Source organism: Berghia stephanieae, chromosome 4 (genome assembly GCF_034508935.2).
Source record: "Berghia stephanieae isolate SIO BIC M18660-M18661 chromosome 4, UCSD_Bste_1.3, whole genome shotgun sequence".
In the NCBI taxonomy this organism is placed as follows: Eukaryota; Metazoa; Mollusca; class Gastropoda; order Nudibranchia; family Aeolidiidae; genus Berghia; species Berghia stephanieae.
This window is the reverse complement of record NC_088363.1, coordinates 19,178,349-19,195,848: the sequence shown is the minus strand read 5'-3', so window position 1 is coordinate 19,195,848 and position 17,500 is coordinate 19,178,349. Positions and strand designations below refer to the sequence as shown.

Here is a 17,500-nt window from a genome sequence, read left to right as displayed (position 1 = left end):
ACACACACACACACACATATATATATATATATATATATATATATATATATATATATTATATTCATAAGACATTTTATTCAATTTAAGGGGACTTCCGGTTTTTATGAACAGTAACGATGAAATCCTGTGTGCACAGAGTTTAATCAGTGGTCTTGAAATAGTAGTTAAGGTTTGGGGCAAGTTTGTTAACAAACTTTGAAATTAACAATACAGCCATTTTGTTCCTCAATCCATGTTTTCCCCTTTTTTAATCTTCAGGGTTAAGGACGGTGTCAAGAAAGCAGCCTAATCAATGGAATCCAAACCACACCGGGATAAAACAAGTCTTAAATTTCGAAATTGGAAATCAAAAACAACCAAAATCAAAATCTGAAAAGCAAGATGCGCTAAATTTTAATAGTTATGTAACTGCAACACCTTCCAAATTCGCATCCGAAAACGGCAGCATCGCTGGCTTCAAAAATAATTCATCACATGAGGCATTAACTAAAAACAACAGTCTAGATAGAGAGTTGCTGAATTTTAATCATAGCATTGTTAACTCTATATTGAACAGAGATTATGACAACAACGATAAGGAACTATACAATGGCCAACTGGACTCTCTGTCATCAGATCAATCACAAAACACTCTCTATAGAAAGACTAGATCCACCAGCAAATTCTTGGGCTTTGTTGTTGGAGCATCATCCGATTTGAAACTCAAGGCTGATGTTAAAAAGCTGATTGCTGATATTGAAAAGTCTATTTGGGATCAACAGCTGCTGGTAACAAAGCCATACAGAGTAGGGGATGAGAGAATTGCAACGATTCGGGGTGCTTTTGTTTCTAATGTTGTCACCAACTTCCATGGCAAGCCAAATGAGGCAAAGCTCCGCGAAGACAAAGATTACGTCCTTCATGACGTCAACTCTTTGTCCTCTGTGCTCATTTTGCAATGTTTAGTGGAGGCCACGCTTTATGGAGCAGCACCCGCACCAAAAGTTTCGAATCTTACTTTAGCAATCAAGGCTCTGGATGAGTTCCATACGCATTCTTATCCGAAAGGAAGGTAAATAAATAAATTAATAATTTAATATACCCTACATAATTATAACTGACCAATCATATGATGTGCCGGAGGGGCAAGAGATAGTCAGGTGGGTAGATATAAAGACGTAAAGATAGTTTTAGACAGACCGATAAATAGATGGAGAGAGAGAACGTGTATATAGAACCGGCCACGGCCCATTCACATACTCAATTATACTTGAGTAGAGTCAGATGTTACGTTTTAAATACCCAGTTTTGGATAATTATTACGCATGTGGTCATAGCAGACGTTAAATCTAGCTCAGCTTCATTTTATGGCATGATAACTCGTAATCTGTTATGTCCACCGTTTTCTACCATGTCCACCAGTTGTACTATTCCTTACCAATCAGCCGGTTACCATGAGCAGTCCTTACACTTATATCGATTCAATCGGTACACATATTTTCAGAGGCCAAATTTAACCAAATTCAATTTTTTTTTCTCTCTTGGTTTGGATATTTAATACAATAGTAAAATATTGCTTAGATATTTTGTTTTACTCACAACTGGATGATTGGTCAAACTGAACTACACTTTATCTATTTCGAAATATTTTAAAGTGATAATAAATTTTATATAAATATTATTGGAAAGTGGAAATCGTTCAATGTAGGTTAATATATTTTCCTTGAATTTCGATTTTTTATTTTATCAAATATACAAAGTTTTTTATAATGGCCGTGGCTGGTCTGGATTAGTCACCTCGTATCACTTATGAGGGGGTCCCGATAGCTCAGTTGGTAGAGCACTCGCTTCACACGCAAAGGACCAATATCGATCCCGGGTGAGCTCATATTTCTATTTGTAAAGTTTTACGACAGCCCAAAGTGATTCGTTTTACCCAAGGATAAATTTCTTTATGGATTAATACAACATACCGATGAAAGAAGTGAATATATATATATATATATATATATATATATATATATATATATATATATATATTCTCTGTCACGTATCGATGGCCGGGTTAAACCTCTGAAGTCTCGATTTTTACGATCGGTGGTCATCAGAGATGTAGGTACAGCATAAGCAATTTGTATTGATGTCACATGTTTTTGTCGCGGAACTCGGTCCAAAATTAAATAAAACATGGTGCGAGAGCTTGTTTGTAGACTTCAGAGTTTTGATGCCCCGCTCGTGAAAAATTGAGACTTCAGAAGTTTGATGCGCCGACCATCGATATATAAATATGTATATATATATATATATATATATATATATATATATATATATATATATATATATATATATATATATATTGTGTGTGTGTGTGTGTGTGTGAGTTGTGTGTGTGTTTTTTTGTTTTTTTGTTGTTTTTTTTTTAAGGGTTTTACGGCGCTTTCAACCCAATAAGGTCATATCAGCGCGAGATGTGTGTGTGTGTGTGTGTGTGTGTGTGTGTGTGTGTGTGTAAGTACGCATTTAATCAAAATAAAGATCAAAGACGTTAACGTTTCCTCTCAGCATGCATCATTAGGAAATTATTCAATTTGATAATATGCCAGAACAAGCTTTTGTCCTGATTATCATGCACGTCATATTGATGTTTTATTCATTTCAATAGCTGAACCATTTGACCAAATGCATTTTTCATCATGTAATATCGTATCGTATCATAATCATTTAGGGTTACATTGACCTAAATACATCATGTTGTTTATAATATCATATCATATAATATCATATCATATAATATAATATCATATCATATCATATCATATCATATCATATCATATCATATCATATCATATCATATCATACCATATCATATCATATCATACCATATCATATCATATCGTAACATATCATAATCATTGAGGGTTATATAATAGAAGAGTAAAGTTTGCTGCCCCAAACGTAAACAATAACAAGTTGCTAGTGACTTCCGTTAGGGACCGGAATAATTTACGCACAATATAGGTCTCCCAATTTTGTAGTTTGAGTTGTAGGCAATACACTTTCAGTATTGAAAATATGTTTACATAAAATCTAACAGTTGCAAAAATAATAATATAAGGCTAAATTATTATGAAAATCAGGCTCCGAATAATTCTCGTTTTGTTCACACCAGCGCAGTAATTTGCTCTGGTCTAAAAATAGATAGACTGTAACTTTTGATAAATTTTAGAAAATGTTACCTTTTGTTCCATAAAATATCCATATCTAGACATTATTTGATGCATGATCGAGTATTTATGAATATGTGTTTCTTTTGCCACCTAACAGCCAAATTTTAAAGGTTATTTTTTTCTATTATTTACATTGGAACGTGAGCTGTCAAGACAGGAACATGTGGTTTGCCACGTGCTTCTCGACCTTTGTTTACGTTTGGGGCACCTTCCTTTACTCTTCTATACGTCAGCAGACCTTTAGACATCCCGATGTTTATGCAATTACAAACATATACAAGTTAATAATAATAATAATAATAATAATAATAATAATAATAATAATAATAATAATAATAATAATAATAATAATAATAATAATAATAAGAATAATAATAATAATATATACTTTATTCATTTAAAAAAATGGAAATTCGTTTACAAACGTGGCATGCACAAAAATGTAAAAATATATAACCAAGAACCAATAGCAACACTTTATATATTAATTTGATAAATTGAGATAAATTGAGATAGGCCATACCTCTGGCCTTTAGTCCGAACTTGTGAGTGTATATTTAAAAGATAGTATTTAATTTAACCACAGTTGGGCGTTAAAAATTCGAACAACATGTGACAAAAATGAATTAAGGCTGTCTTTGTTTTTTAATAGATATAAGGCGACGGCTCCTCATGGAGAACTTAATATATATGTGAAGGGGGTGATCGCCATCCTTCATAACTTTCTCCATTTTACTTAGACAAAATAAAGAAAAGAAAAGGAGAAATTGATGCATGGACATTTTATGAAGGGAAAGTTCTTAATCTATCCAGAAATCATTCTAAAATTAATTTCTTCTACCAATAATATGACATAGATCAATTGCGCATCGATAGTATCATGTCATTTTCAAATAGTTATAAACGGATCAGCAGTAAGGAGATAAATATTTTATATAATTGATTAAATCTTAATAATGGTTTTGACCATTTAGTCCTAACTGTGCCAAATTTTGGAATCAGATTTTAAAATAAAAAAGAATCATTTGTAGCTGTCTGTTTAAATCAAACAACATACTTTAAAGGTTGAGTTTCTGGTACAAGATCCTTTCCAGTGTAAACTAATCATGCGTTTCCGAGCAATCTATGGTTCGTTTCATCATTCATATCCAAGCTTTGAGATGGATATCTTTATAACTGTTTATTGTAATACAGTGAAATTTTACTTAGCTATTACATATACCCAAGACCAAAGAAAAATCGTTTTCCGAGTTTTATATCCGTAAAATAAAATTAAAATCCTCTTAACGTTTTATAGAAAAAACTCAAACTGTAACACGGATAAAATAATAATGTTTACAGTACAGCAAGTTCCAAAAAGATTCCACACATTGTTGTTTTCAAAAAAGAACCATAACACTACCAAGGGCATTCACTCAATCCCTGTGCGTCTCATATTGACCGTTACCTCAATGTTAAATAGGAGAGATAATAATAATAATAATAATAATAATAATAATAATAATAATAATAATAATAATAATAATAATAATAATAATAATAATAATAATAATAATAATAACGACAATAATTAATAATAATCATAAAATAAAAAATGTTGAAGATGATGACAATAATAAGTATGGGTAACAACGCCATGGATGAAATTTAGAAACATTTGACACAAAGGCATTATTTGATCATCTTCCCTAATAAGAATATTGACCAATGACCCATAAATTGAAATGTACAGCATGAGCAATTTGTGCTGATGTTACATGTGTCTGTCACAGAAGTCGGTCATAGAGTTGCGGTGGAGAGGATAGTAAAGTATGTGTGGATTTGTGATCTTGTGGTATGACACTTGTCTTCAGACTGGTTCGAGTCTCGCTCTGGGCAGCGCAAGTTTAGTCCTTTGAAAAGGCTCTTAGCTATTAACTCACATTCTTTTACCGTACTCAATGTGTAAATAAAGTGCAGTAATTGACGAAAAGAATTGTCATAGCGCCTCACAGGCGTCATGTCTCGTTTTACATATCACGCGGAGTCCCAGGCTTGAGATTAATTACCAAGATGAGAGCAATTTAAATCAATCGATAACTGAAGGACGCGTTTTCTGGACAAATTTTTAAATACGAGTTTTTGCAGTTAACTGGTTTAACCCTCTCCTTACCAGACATTTTCAAGATTTTCCCCAAAACTTCACACCCAACTAAACTAACACAAAAATATTTTTTTAATCACTCGGACATAATAATAGCAGTAAAATTCTTGCGATAAATAATTTCTTTAGCAAAACATGCTCTGCAACACACTGTTCATTTTCTTTAAATGTTGTGATGTACAAAACACATTTGAATAGGAAAACTGTTGGTTGTGTCGTAACGAATGTGACGATTTTCCTATGGTTGGTAAGGAGAGGTTTAATTGAATATTTCAAAATGAATATGTTATGGTATGACAATAATTATTACCAGCTATCGCCAATGCTTCGGGAGTATTTTGACAAGACTATAGTGCCTTTAAATTAATTTTTTTTCAATTGAGCATTTAGATAGCACAAGATCTACTAAACGTGCTCAAAGCGCTTTACAAGGGATCCCTGGCCAACAGCAAGATTTAACATTTAGGACGGGACATGACGCCTGTTAGGCGATATTACATTTTTTTTCGGACGGAGACAACGCTGTTAATGGCCAGGTACTCATTTTACACCTGAGTGCGGTGAGAGAATGTGAGTAAAGAGCCTTCCCCAAGGCTCGAACCCAGGACCTTCCGATCCGAAAGCGAGTGTCATACCACTAAACTACATAGCCGCCTTTAAATTTCTTCAATAATTATCAAACTGTGTAATGTGTCACACCAATGACAGATAGACATCATAACTCTTTGATGCAGGGCCAAATTCAACATAGAATATTACAAGCATTAGCATCAAGTCTAGGCCGTACCAAAATGCTGAGTTGCTTGTAACAGCTTGTGGGTAGACATCAAAAAGACGTACTAATCCTACAGACAAATGATTTCTCTCTCTCTCTCTCTCTCTCTCTCTCTCTCTCTCTCTCTCTCTCTCTCTCTCTCCCTCTCTCTCCCTCTCTCTCTGTCCCTCTCTCTGTCTCACACACACACACACACCCACACCACACACACACACACACACCTTCACAAACAAAAGAGACATGAATATACAATATTGAGATTTTTTATAGAGCGCAATATCCACTAAACGTGCTCAATGCACTTTACAAGGGGTCCCAACAGCAACATTTAACATGTAAGACGGGACACGACGCTTTTTAGGCGATATTACAATTTTTCGGACAGAGACAACGCTGTTAACGGCCAGGCACTCATTATACACCCGAGTACGGTGAGAGAATGTGAGTAAAGAGCCTTCTCCAAAGACTCAACTATGCGCCGAGCGAGGCTCGAACCCAGGACCTTCCGATCCGAAAGCGAGTGTCATACCACAATACCACATAGCCGTACATATACTCCCACAGATACATAAAATAACAAACAACAAATCGATCCACCTTAAAATCATGATCTACGCAATCCACATTTATATCATATTCAATCTCCTCTTCTTCTTCTTTTTCCAGTGTCATTTCATGGGTCGAGGTCGACTTGAAATGACACGCCAATCTTCCCTGTTGACGGCTTGCTGACTACATTCGGCTGCCGACAATCCTGTCCATGTCCTCACATCATCTATCCAAATTCTTGCTGGCCTGCCTCTTCCTCTTTTCCCCTCAACTCTACCCTCAAGAATGTCTTTGTTGACAGTTTGATGGCGTCTTAGGTGTCAATCTCCTCATGATATTTTAAAACAAAATGAGCTTTTTTATAGACGTCTATTGTAATTTCCACTAAACGTTATCAAAGCGTTTTACAAGGGGGCCCTAGCCAACAGCAACGCCTAACGTGTAGGAAAAGACCTGACGCCTGTATGGCGATATTTAATTTTTTTCACCGAGAGAAATAACTTTCTAAACGTTTTTTTTACAGGCAGGTACTCATTTTACATCTGAATACGGTGAGATACTGTGAGTAAAGAGCCTTTTCCGAGGATTCAACTATGCGCAGGCCAGAGCGGGACTAAACCCTAGACCTTTCGGTCGAAAGGCGTGTGCCATCCCACAGACCACATAGCCGCCGCACATAAGGCCAAGAGCGTAGATATGTTACCTATTAGTTGTGTTGAGTGCGCAGCCTATCAGGTACCATTTTTCAGACAAAGACGATGCTCAAGGAGGCCTTCTAATTTACTAATGTCCATGTCGTGAAAGGACGACGTCGTCGTGTGCAAAATTCACCCAATTTTCCAAGTGAGCAATTTTGGAAAACGCATTATATCAGATGTGACAGACATGTTTTAGTTATTTGTCCAAGATGTCCGACAACAAATTATGGGCTCCCATAGTCAGTTGTTGGAGCACTCACTTTACACGCAAATGGACCAAGATCAATCCTGGGTGAAGTCGAGATATTTTTCTGACACCCCTACCATGTCTTCCCAGCAGTGATTGGGTAGCTGGGTCTGTTATATCTGGCGGAAAGTACTATGCGGTTAACAACCAATTGCTATTTTATTGTCCGTTCCCGCTATAGAAACCGGGATATATTCGGGCTCTATGGGCCTAATGGCTCTGAAGGACTACTCCAATTTAGACACAATCAGACAGAACTCGTTTCATCTACGAACAGTGAAAACATGGAATACTCTCTGTTTTGAAATTCAAATGCATGTTCTTTGCGCCAGTATCGGATCACAGTTGACAAAACTTTGAGGTTTACATGCATGATCAAGTTGTGTTTCTTCCTTTTCTCGTGCAATTAGTTTCATTCTGATAAATTTATGAACAGTTTACAATACTTTCTGTTGTCTAAAAGCGTTAGTTTTGACTTTAGATTCATTGTTAAATTAGCATAATATATTTCGATTCCTTGTGATCGGTTAAAATGCCTTCTGTGAATTTTCAATGGGTTATGTTGTTGTATGCCAAATGCATTAAACTTAGACTCATAATACGAACATCAAAAATAAAATAAAATATTGTTATCAATCTGATGGATGAGGAGGAGGAGGTGGTGGTGGGTATGATGATGATGATGATGATGATGATGATGATGATGAAGATGATGATGATGATGATGATGATGATGATGATGATGATGATGAAGATGGTGATGATGATGGTGATGATGATGATTGTGACGAAATTGATGACAATTATAGATATACTTTTTGTGATGGATACGATTTCGATTACGAAATATCAAATCATTCATCGCGTCTGTGAATGTGAATATAATATCAGTTTTCACGCGGACGTCAGAACACGTACCACCTGACTGATCACAGTCATACTCTGTTTGTTATCGAGACATTTGATCGCAACCATTGTGAAAAAAGAATTATATAGAAATTAATATTTGCTATTATTCAAACGTTGACGGGCCAAAATCTCATACTGAATTGACTTTCATTTCAGATTAAGTACGGAATTGAAAATACGTGCTTTGTATAACTTTAGGGTCGCCTCTATTATATAATCAGTTACCACACCTGTCCTGAAAGTAAAAGGCTTTTTGGTACCGTGGTTCGAGTCCCGCTCTGAGCGGAGCATAATTGAGTCCTTTCAAAGGGCTCTTTTATACTCACATTCTCTCACCGTGCTCTGGTAAAATGGCCGTTAACAGCGTTGTCTCTGTCGGAAAAAAACGTTATATCACCTAACAGGCGTCATATCTTGTGAACATGTTAAGTGTTGCTGTTGGCTAGGGACCCCTTGTATAGCGCTTTGTGCACGTTTATTGGATATCGCTCCATATAAAAGAGCAGACTTTTTTTGTAGGAGGCGACTGCTTATATCCTTAGCCCATGATAGTCAAGGGGTTTGATTCTGATCGCAACCTGATTTTAATTTTTAGTCTTATATAGTAAGAAATGAATTATGATGTCGTATTGAGGGGGAGGGGGGTTTGACAAATAAAAGCTTGGAGCGCCCACATCACCTGTCTTTCCAAATTAAATTGAAGCTTTTATTCCATCTTATTATATTTGTTATTTATTTCCAAGCTGCAACATTTGCATTATAACCCGATGCTCCGCGCCCTATCTATCGCTTCCCTGTGACTATCGCTTTTAGTGACTAACACTATAATGTTATGATGATCTAGGATATGAAAAAGTCTGTATGAAATATAGTGCTAAACTAAGCAAGAAAGAAACCTGCCAAGTTTTCCTTTGTCAGCAAAACGCGATGAACGAGACACTAATGACGTTCTACCAAATTTTTCTTAAATAATTCCTTCCCTTTTCTCGTGGCATTTTGGGTTCTCGTAAACCCCCCACCTTAATTATTCAACAGCGGAAGACAAAGGGATGTGGAGTCATCCATTGACGTGGCAATCCTGGTCTACTGAATATGATTTTTCTTTCTGGCTGATTTCAATATCGTAACGAGTTTCAAAAATCTTTCTTTTTAAACAAAAAAAAGTAGTCCTTCAGAACCATTAGGCACAAGGAGTCGGAGTTTATCTAGGTTTCTTTAGCGTGAAACGGACAATACCATTTTTTTTATCCCCCTTAAATAACACATTAGTCTATTGCAAAGGACTTTGTGTCAGATCGAATAGACATAGCTATCCAATCACTGCTATGTGGATTCGGGGATGGGAGGGGGGGGGGGGGGGGGGTGTCAGTCTTAACTGCATCTGGAATCGATCACGTTCCCTTTCCTTGTTAAGTGAGTGCTCTACCAACTGAGTTATCGGAAACCCCAGCGTGTTCAAAACACCCTAATTTTTATCATAACTCGTGTACGTGTCAACGATTTCTTTCGTTCCAAAACTTTCCATAAGAAATATATTTCATACTTTGTGCATAATTATGCCTAAATATCTGTGAAAGTAAATCAAAATATGAAAAGGTATTATGAAACAGTGCAGGAAAAAAGCAGAAAGAAAAATTATACCCAAAAAATAAATTATACAAAAAATCACTCTGCTCGATTAGGCATCGACGCTCAGACCTCCAGCCACAGTTGAGGCAAGCTTATTTTTGGGGATGATTTTTTACTTCTGTTTTGCACTATTCTCTTTACGACTTTGAAATATTTTTATCTTTCTTCAGTGCCTGCTCCCAAAATTTTCACTTTCATATTTTCAACATAAATATTGCAAACAAAGGTAGCGGGATTTAATTTTATAGCATGACATGTATATCTGTATAGTCATCATTAAAAAATAATTAATTACATAATATTATTCCCCTTTTCCTTAGCTCAATTCTTTCTACTTGGCCAGAGAAGATTTTAAACAATGGGAAAGGATTTGTTGTAGACCCCTCCAACCTGGTCAATGCAAAAATCAAGGACGGATCCACGTATGGTCAGATGAAAGCGATTACCGCGGGATGTTCGAAGTCTGATTGCCCGATCACACACAAAGGACTTAAAGGCATTCAAGCAATAGGGTAAGGAATATAGATTAATCGTGACCCACCGTCTCAAAGGGGTGTTATATTGGGATGAACAAAGTGCTGGGAATAGGATTCAATAGTCTTATGTCACGTCCGCTGGACAACGAGCAGCTTGGTTCTAAACAAAGAAAATCGGTACTTTTTTTTATTCTTCATGCTGGATAGAACATTTTCACATGTCTTGTGATCATAATGTATAAAAGTCAAAACAGGATCAGAATTATACTGTTTTCTCCTCTGAATACACTTTTATGCTCGTCGAAGAAGTATTTCATACTTTCTTTTACAGCCAGTCAAGTTGAAAAAGTATGAAATTTGAGAAAAGTTACTGGATAATGTTCCTATTCATCTGACCATAACTTCATGAAAAATCACCCGATTTACTTCAAATAAAGATTAAAATATTCTGGAGAGCATACTCGTTCAGAAAACGCAAAAATGCAAATCCAAAACTTTCGCCTCCCGACTGATTATATCATGCACCGACTCATATAGCAACAAACTATCCACAAGTTAAGGGGATGCTTGGGTCTTTTCTAAAAAAATAATTAATTACCGATATTGGGTTTTAATCATTTTGTATCGTCATTATACGTTAAAAAACAACATTTTTGATGTAAATTATAAGTTTTGTGTTGATACCCCTTTTGCGACCTAATATAGGGGTCTGGCATGACAAACTAATGAAGGAATGACCTCCATATTCCTCCCTCTATGTAGCGTAGTGTGTCACCAAAGAGAAATTTTACAGCTTTTGCTTATGGAATATTTATTAGAACATTGCAAAGGTGAAAATCAAAAAGTTATGACAAAATTGATGTTAAAAATTTATAATTTTGATTATAATTCATAATACAAATACCTTATCAAAAAATCTCTCTATGGTGACATAATGCATATCTCTCTGATAGCTGTCAAAATGTTCAGGCAATTTCATTGAACATAGTCTGAGAAACGTTTGACACAGTATCCGATACCCTTAGAAAAATGACTTATTGAGAAAATAGCAAAATAATTTTCCGTTTTTCACACTTTTCTTACTACCTATACGCTTTTCAATCGTTTTTCGTGGATTTATAGTCTATTTTAAGAAGTTGGTCTCCAACAATATCATTTCTAAGATAATAAAATATCGTTTTCCACCAAAAACTCAAAATCTATTTTTTGAAGAATTTTCCTAATAATTAGATCCAAACCGCCCCTTAAGATCCACAGAAATATAATAATGCATGGAACCAAGACTCAAGCTAAAAACTATGCAACGAAAATAGACAATACTGCAAAAGACATCAACACTACTTGAACGGGTGCTTGTAAGCCGAAGGTGATATGAATAAGCAAACTATTAACAACACTCTATTAACAACACTAAAAGCTTTGTGGAGATGGCCCATGATCAGAGCATTACTTTCCAATACAACTCTCACATTTACGTCTGGCAAAGAATCAGCAACAATCAGAACAACATTTGGAACGCCACAGGGGGATGGTCTTAGTCCTATCTTATTCAATGTGTGTCTAGAAGCAGCACTCAGAGAATTAAGATCAAAATTACCTCCAAATCCGTGAACTTATTTCCGCAGACGACGTGGACCTCGGAACATAACAAGAAGCATGTAACTATCGGCCTGTCGTATCTAACATGCTAAGTCAATGGAACCTCAAAGTCAACGAAACAAAAACAAAAATAACAGTAGTTGAACGGACTAAAGAGATTGAAAAAATGTTAGGAAGCTTGGGAACTTGATCAGCGAGGAAGAAGACGTTAAAAAGAAACTGCTAGCACAAAACGCCGTTCGCGACCTATTAAATATCTGGTATAGGCAGGACATCATTATCGAAAGCAAAAGAATACGCCTCTCCGATCCCTTGTACTGCCAATATTGCTATACAACTGTGGTACATGGGGATTAAGGAAAAAGAATTTAGACACGGAAAACAACTCCGTCGAGTCATAGGTGTGATATGGCGAGACAAGATTAGTTACCAAGATCTCTACGACCGTTGAAGAGTACGCCCTGTCAGTGATAGACTTTTTTTTTAAAAGATGAAAAATTCTTGGCTACATTCTCCGAAGACACCATATTATACCGGCCCAGACAGCAATGAAGGAATACTTCAATGCCGGGAAGAAATAACGCGGGCGAACACCAACGTCACTACCAACAATACTAAATGTGGACCTGAGTTACCATCGTCTTCTCCAATCAGCACCAAGAGAATTTGAATCTTTACAGCTACTAAAACTATTCCATCAAAACTAAAGACTGAACATGATCTGTTCGCTCTTAAACGGTTGGCACAAGACAGGTAAAAATATAGCAAAAGAAGAAGCAGAGAACATGCTGAGCTGACATCCGCACAATTCACGGCAAGCGTCCTTGGGACTGCGTAGCCGCAAGATCATCATCATTACCATCACCCAATAAATAGACGCGAGTAATGATATCAACTTTACAATAATAATTTGTGACGTGAGACTGTAAAGCATTAAATTTTACTTAAATTAGATTCTTCAAAAAGAAGTAGATATTGTAAAACGCTTTTGATCTAACTTTTATTCAAACATGGCGAAATTGGAATAGATTGAGAGCTACTCGAATAAAAGATTTCTTACACTCTTGATTTTTTAATTGAACTTTGTTCCCAACACGCAGGTTCGGGCACCGGAAGGGAAGCCATCAAGAATTCGAAAAAGCAAGGGTGTAAGAATCGCATAATGTTTGATACTAAGTCAAGCAAAAATTAGGTTTTGGATTTAACCATTTGACCTACTCACCAGCAGGCGTTTGAAAGGGGATTTATTGCTTTATAAAAGATAAAGTCGTTTGTCATATCGTTGGACGATGTAATCATCGTATATTATTATATTGTTCCAAATAAGATATGTAGATCCATGTCAAACATTTTTCTTGAAGACATGCATCCGCTTTTTCGCTCCCAACATAATAATGCTAATGATGATAATATATAACATTTTATTGCTGTATTGCCAAATCACAAGATAAGAATTCTTTTAGTAATTTGTTATATTTGCGAAAACCACAAAATATGTCAATTAAATAATATTTAGTTCCATTTTATTGTTTAAGGATTTGTAAAGAACACTACAGCCAACATTTGCCCAGTTTGATCCGGGACGTGAGTAGCTCATCTGACTTCATGACGTCAATGTCCAATCTTGCTTTGGGTTCGTTGCTACACGCTGTCAGAACGGAGAATATTAAGGACGGAACAGATCCCATGCCTATATTCCCGGTAATGTCTAAATCTATCACTACATCTCTCTTTTCTTAATCCATTTCTTTTTATCCTCTCCCTCTCTCTCTCTCTCTCTCTCTCTCTCTCTCTATCTCTCTCTCTCTCCCTCTCCCTCTCCCTCTCTATCTATCTATCTCTCTATCTCTATCTCTCTATCTCTCTCTCTCTCTCTCTCTCTCTCTCTCTCTGCTCTGCTCTGCTCTGCTCTTTCTTTGGCTCCTATTGGCAGTCTTTCTATATTTTCAGAACCAAAATGCTTCATAAGATCTACAATTTTGGGCATATCCTCAATTATCTTTTTTTCTCCCACAACAAAATAAAACCACACAGGGTCACCCTCTGTCTGTCTCTATCTCTCACTCTGTGTGTGTGTGTGTGCGTGTGTGTGTGTGTGTGCGTTTGTGTGTGCCAGTGAGAAAGAAAGAGAGAGAGAAAAAAAAAAGAGAGAGAGTGAGAGAATGAGAGAGAAGAGAGAAAGAGAGGCAGTTTGTGTGTGTGTGTGTGTGTGTGTGTGTGTGAGTGTATGTATGTATGTGTTTGAGTATATGTGTAGTGGGGTGTTTGTGTGAGAGACGGGTGGGGGAGAGAGAAGAAGAAGAAGAAGAAGAAGAAGAAGAAGAAGAAGAAGAAGAAGAAGAAGAAGAAGAAGAAGAAGAAGAAGAAGAAGAAGAAGAAGAAGAAGATTGCAATTTGGTTTAATTGTACATTAATATACATGATTATAAAATTCCGCTTAATCTATTATTGAATTTTCCTTTTTCATCAATACAGGCCGAGCTGAAACAGTGGAACATATCAAATGGAGGACTTGGTCATCTGATCGCATTTCTAAAGAAATCTGTCATTAAAATTGAAGCAAAGAAACCTGAAACCACAGTTAAATCAACAAGCACAACTTTGCATGAAATTGACATAACCAGTGCGCCATCGCCATCATCATCATCATCATCAACATCATCATCATCATTTGATTTGTCATCTACTTCATCGACTTCAACAACGACAAAAATTGATGAAGTGTCAAAGAGCAATCAAAAAACTACAATTGAGCCATCGTCACAACAGAGTACTACGCCAATAATAATTCCATCGGAAAAATCGATTGCTACATCCACTCAATCACCATCATCATCATCATCATCTTCATCATCATCATCATCATCATCATCATCATCATCATCATCAACATCACCATCAGCATCATCATCATCATCGTCAACAACAACAAAAACATCATTGCCAACATCGTCATCGTCATCATCATCATCACCATCATCATCAACAACAACATTGCCATCATCCTCATCATCATCATCATCATCATCATCATCATCATCATCATCATCATCATCATCATCAACACCATCACCGTCATCACTACAACCATCACGATCATCAAGATCAGTGACAGCTCCAGTTCACCCATTCCTATTCCCAGTCAAACATTTATCCAACTTAATCCACTCTCTAAACTGTATATCTAATGATAATTCGACGCGTCAGAACAACGCTAATATCACCAACACCAATTCTGTCACTACATCTGACAACAAAACTGTTGGAGATATCAGTAATTACAAAAACAATGTAAAAATGGAAAGCAATATCAAAACTAATAATACAACCACGCCAGAATACACCTCTCGTTCCTCCACGAAAAATAACGACCATTCAAATAACCCCACGAGCAAAGACTCACCAGAAGACACCCAACGCAAAACCAAACGTACTCACATTGACAATATTATACAAAGGGACGATCAGTCCCACGTTAATGTAGACATAAAAATTCACGTTACTCTTGATACTGGCAATGATAAAAAACATGAAGGTCACAATAACAAATCTCCAAAACAGGACGAAAACGTATCGGATATTTCTATAATATCGAATATAAAAGACCATGACCATAAAACAGACGCGGATTCCAAAACGTCTATGGAAGCAGTAAGTAACGAGATCCTTCAAACTATCGAAAATGCCTCTCAAAATATCTTCACTAAGAGTATCGATATATTCAACACCTCCAACAACAACGATACTTCTCTACCACCAGTACGGGCATCATTTCAAGGGACGATCTCAAATAACAAAGAAACAATTGTTTTGAATATTACAAGTCTTGCCCGTGATAAGAACTCTTCTTTTGCCGATGGTGATGGGCATGTACAAAAACGGTCAGCAAACAACGATAGTAGCAGCGGTTTTGATGTCATTTTCCCAACGTCTGTCCAGACTACTAATACAACTATCGAGTTAGATGAAGATAATAGGGAACGAGGGACGGAAGAGGGAAATGGTATAAAAGTGAGGAAAAATGTAAATGATAATATCCGTAACACATTCAATGATATAGAAGATACTAATGACAATGGTATTCATGCTATTGAAGAAAGATCTTATATTACCAATAACGATAACTTTGATAGTTATAATGATAATGATGATAATGATAATGATAACAATGATGATATTGAAAATAATAGTACTTCAACTCATAATAAAAAGTATTATGATAATGATAATGGTAGTTCTATTAATGATAAAGATAACAATAATAATAATATAATAATAATAATAATAATAATAATAATAATAATAATAATAATATAATAATAATATATAACTATAATGATAATAATAATAATAATAATAATAATAATAATAATAATAATAATATAATAATAATAATAATAATAATAATAATAATAATAATAATAATAATAATAATAATACAAATGCTAATAATATCGACAACAATAAAATGAAGAATAGGTATACTATTAACAAGGATAAGAAGGATGATGATGGTATTGAAAAGGATAAAGTTGATAACAACAAAAACAATACAGACGGCTACAATGAAGACAACACGTTGGAAAACAATCCCTTGAATGTAACTTCTCCAAAAAACAACCCAAACAACGGAACTCTTGGCATCGAGGATATTGCCACAACAAAACCCTCCACAGACGTACGTAAAATGCCAATTTCAACCACAAAAGCAACGTTCCAATCAACGAAACGTAATTCGGAATCAGCACCTTCTACAACAGCACCAAAGACCCCGAAGACAGAATCCTCCGAGAAAAGACAAAAGACCAAAAAGGATGAAGAATCCAATACGAAACAACCAGCCATCGCTGACATTTCAAAATCACCGGAAGAGCCTCCTGTACTAGACTCCCTCTCTTACTTCGGAGTAAGAGAGTTTCTTGATGATGAAATCCAGAATAATCTCCGGGATGTTTATCTGATTCCATTACGGGTAAGATTTTGTATTTAGGAATAATACTCTTTGTTTTCTTACTTATTTTGCTCCTCCACAAAACTTACACTTTTTGAAAACAACTTCCCATAACTTTTTGTTGATCAAGCTGCGTTGAGCTTGATGAGTTATCAGTAAAATTAAGAAGTAATTTATTGAAGAAAAAGTAGTGTAAGTGTCAGTCTAGTTTACCTAAAGTACCATTCGAAGCATGTGCCTGCCTTTTTAGTTTGAAATTTCGCTCTAAAACATATTTTCGCGCCTTCCACCGATATATCTAGAATCAGGGATGTAAGT

The 17,500-nt window shown here is 35.8% G+C and overlaps 1 protein-coding gene across 1 annotated transcript in view; it reads left to right on the top strand.

The window, feature by feature from the left end:
- Nucleotides 1-17,500, top strand: part of LOC144971714 (uncharacterized) — a 30,461-nt gene that overhangs the window by 391 nt on the left and 12,570 nt on the right. The window contains exons 2-6 of the mRNA XM_078912790.1: nucleotides 259-1,051; nucleotides 10,477-10,668; nucleotides 13,767-13,932; nucleotides 14,707-16,482; nucleotides 16,637-17,203. Coding sequence (XP_078768916.1) covers nucleotides 259-1,051; nucleotides 10,477-10,668; nucleotides 13,767-13,932; nucleotides 14,707-16,482; nucleotides 16,637-17,203 — 3,494 coding nt within the window. The remainder of the gene's footprint in view (nucleotides 1-258; nucleotides 1,052-10,476; nucleotides 10,669-13,766; nucleotides 13,933-14,706; nucleotides 16,483-16,636; nucleotides 17,204-17,500) is intronic.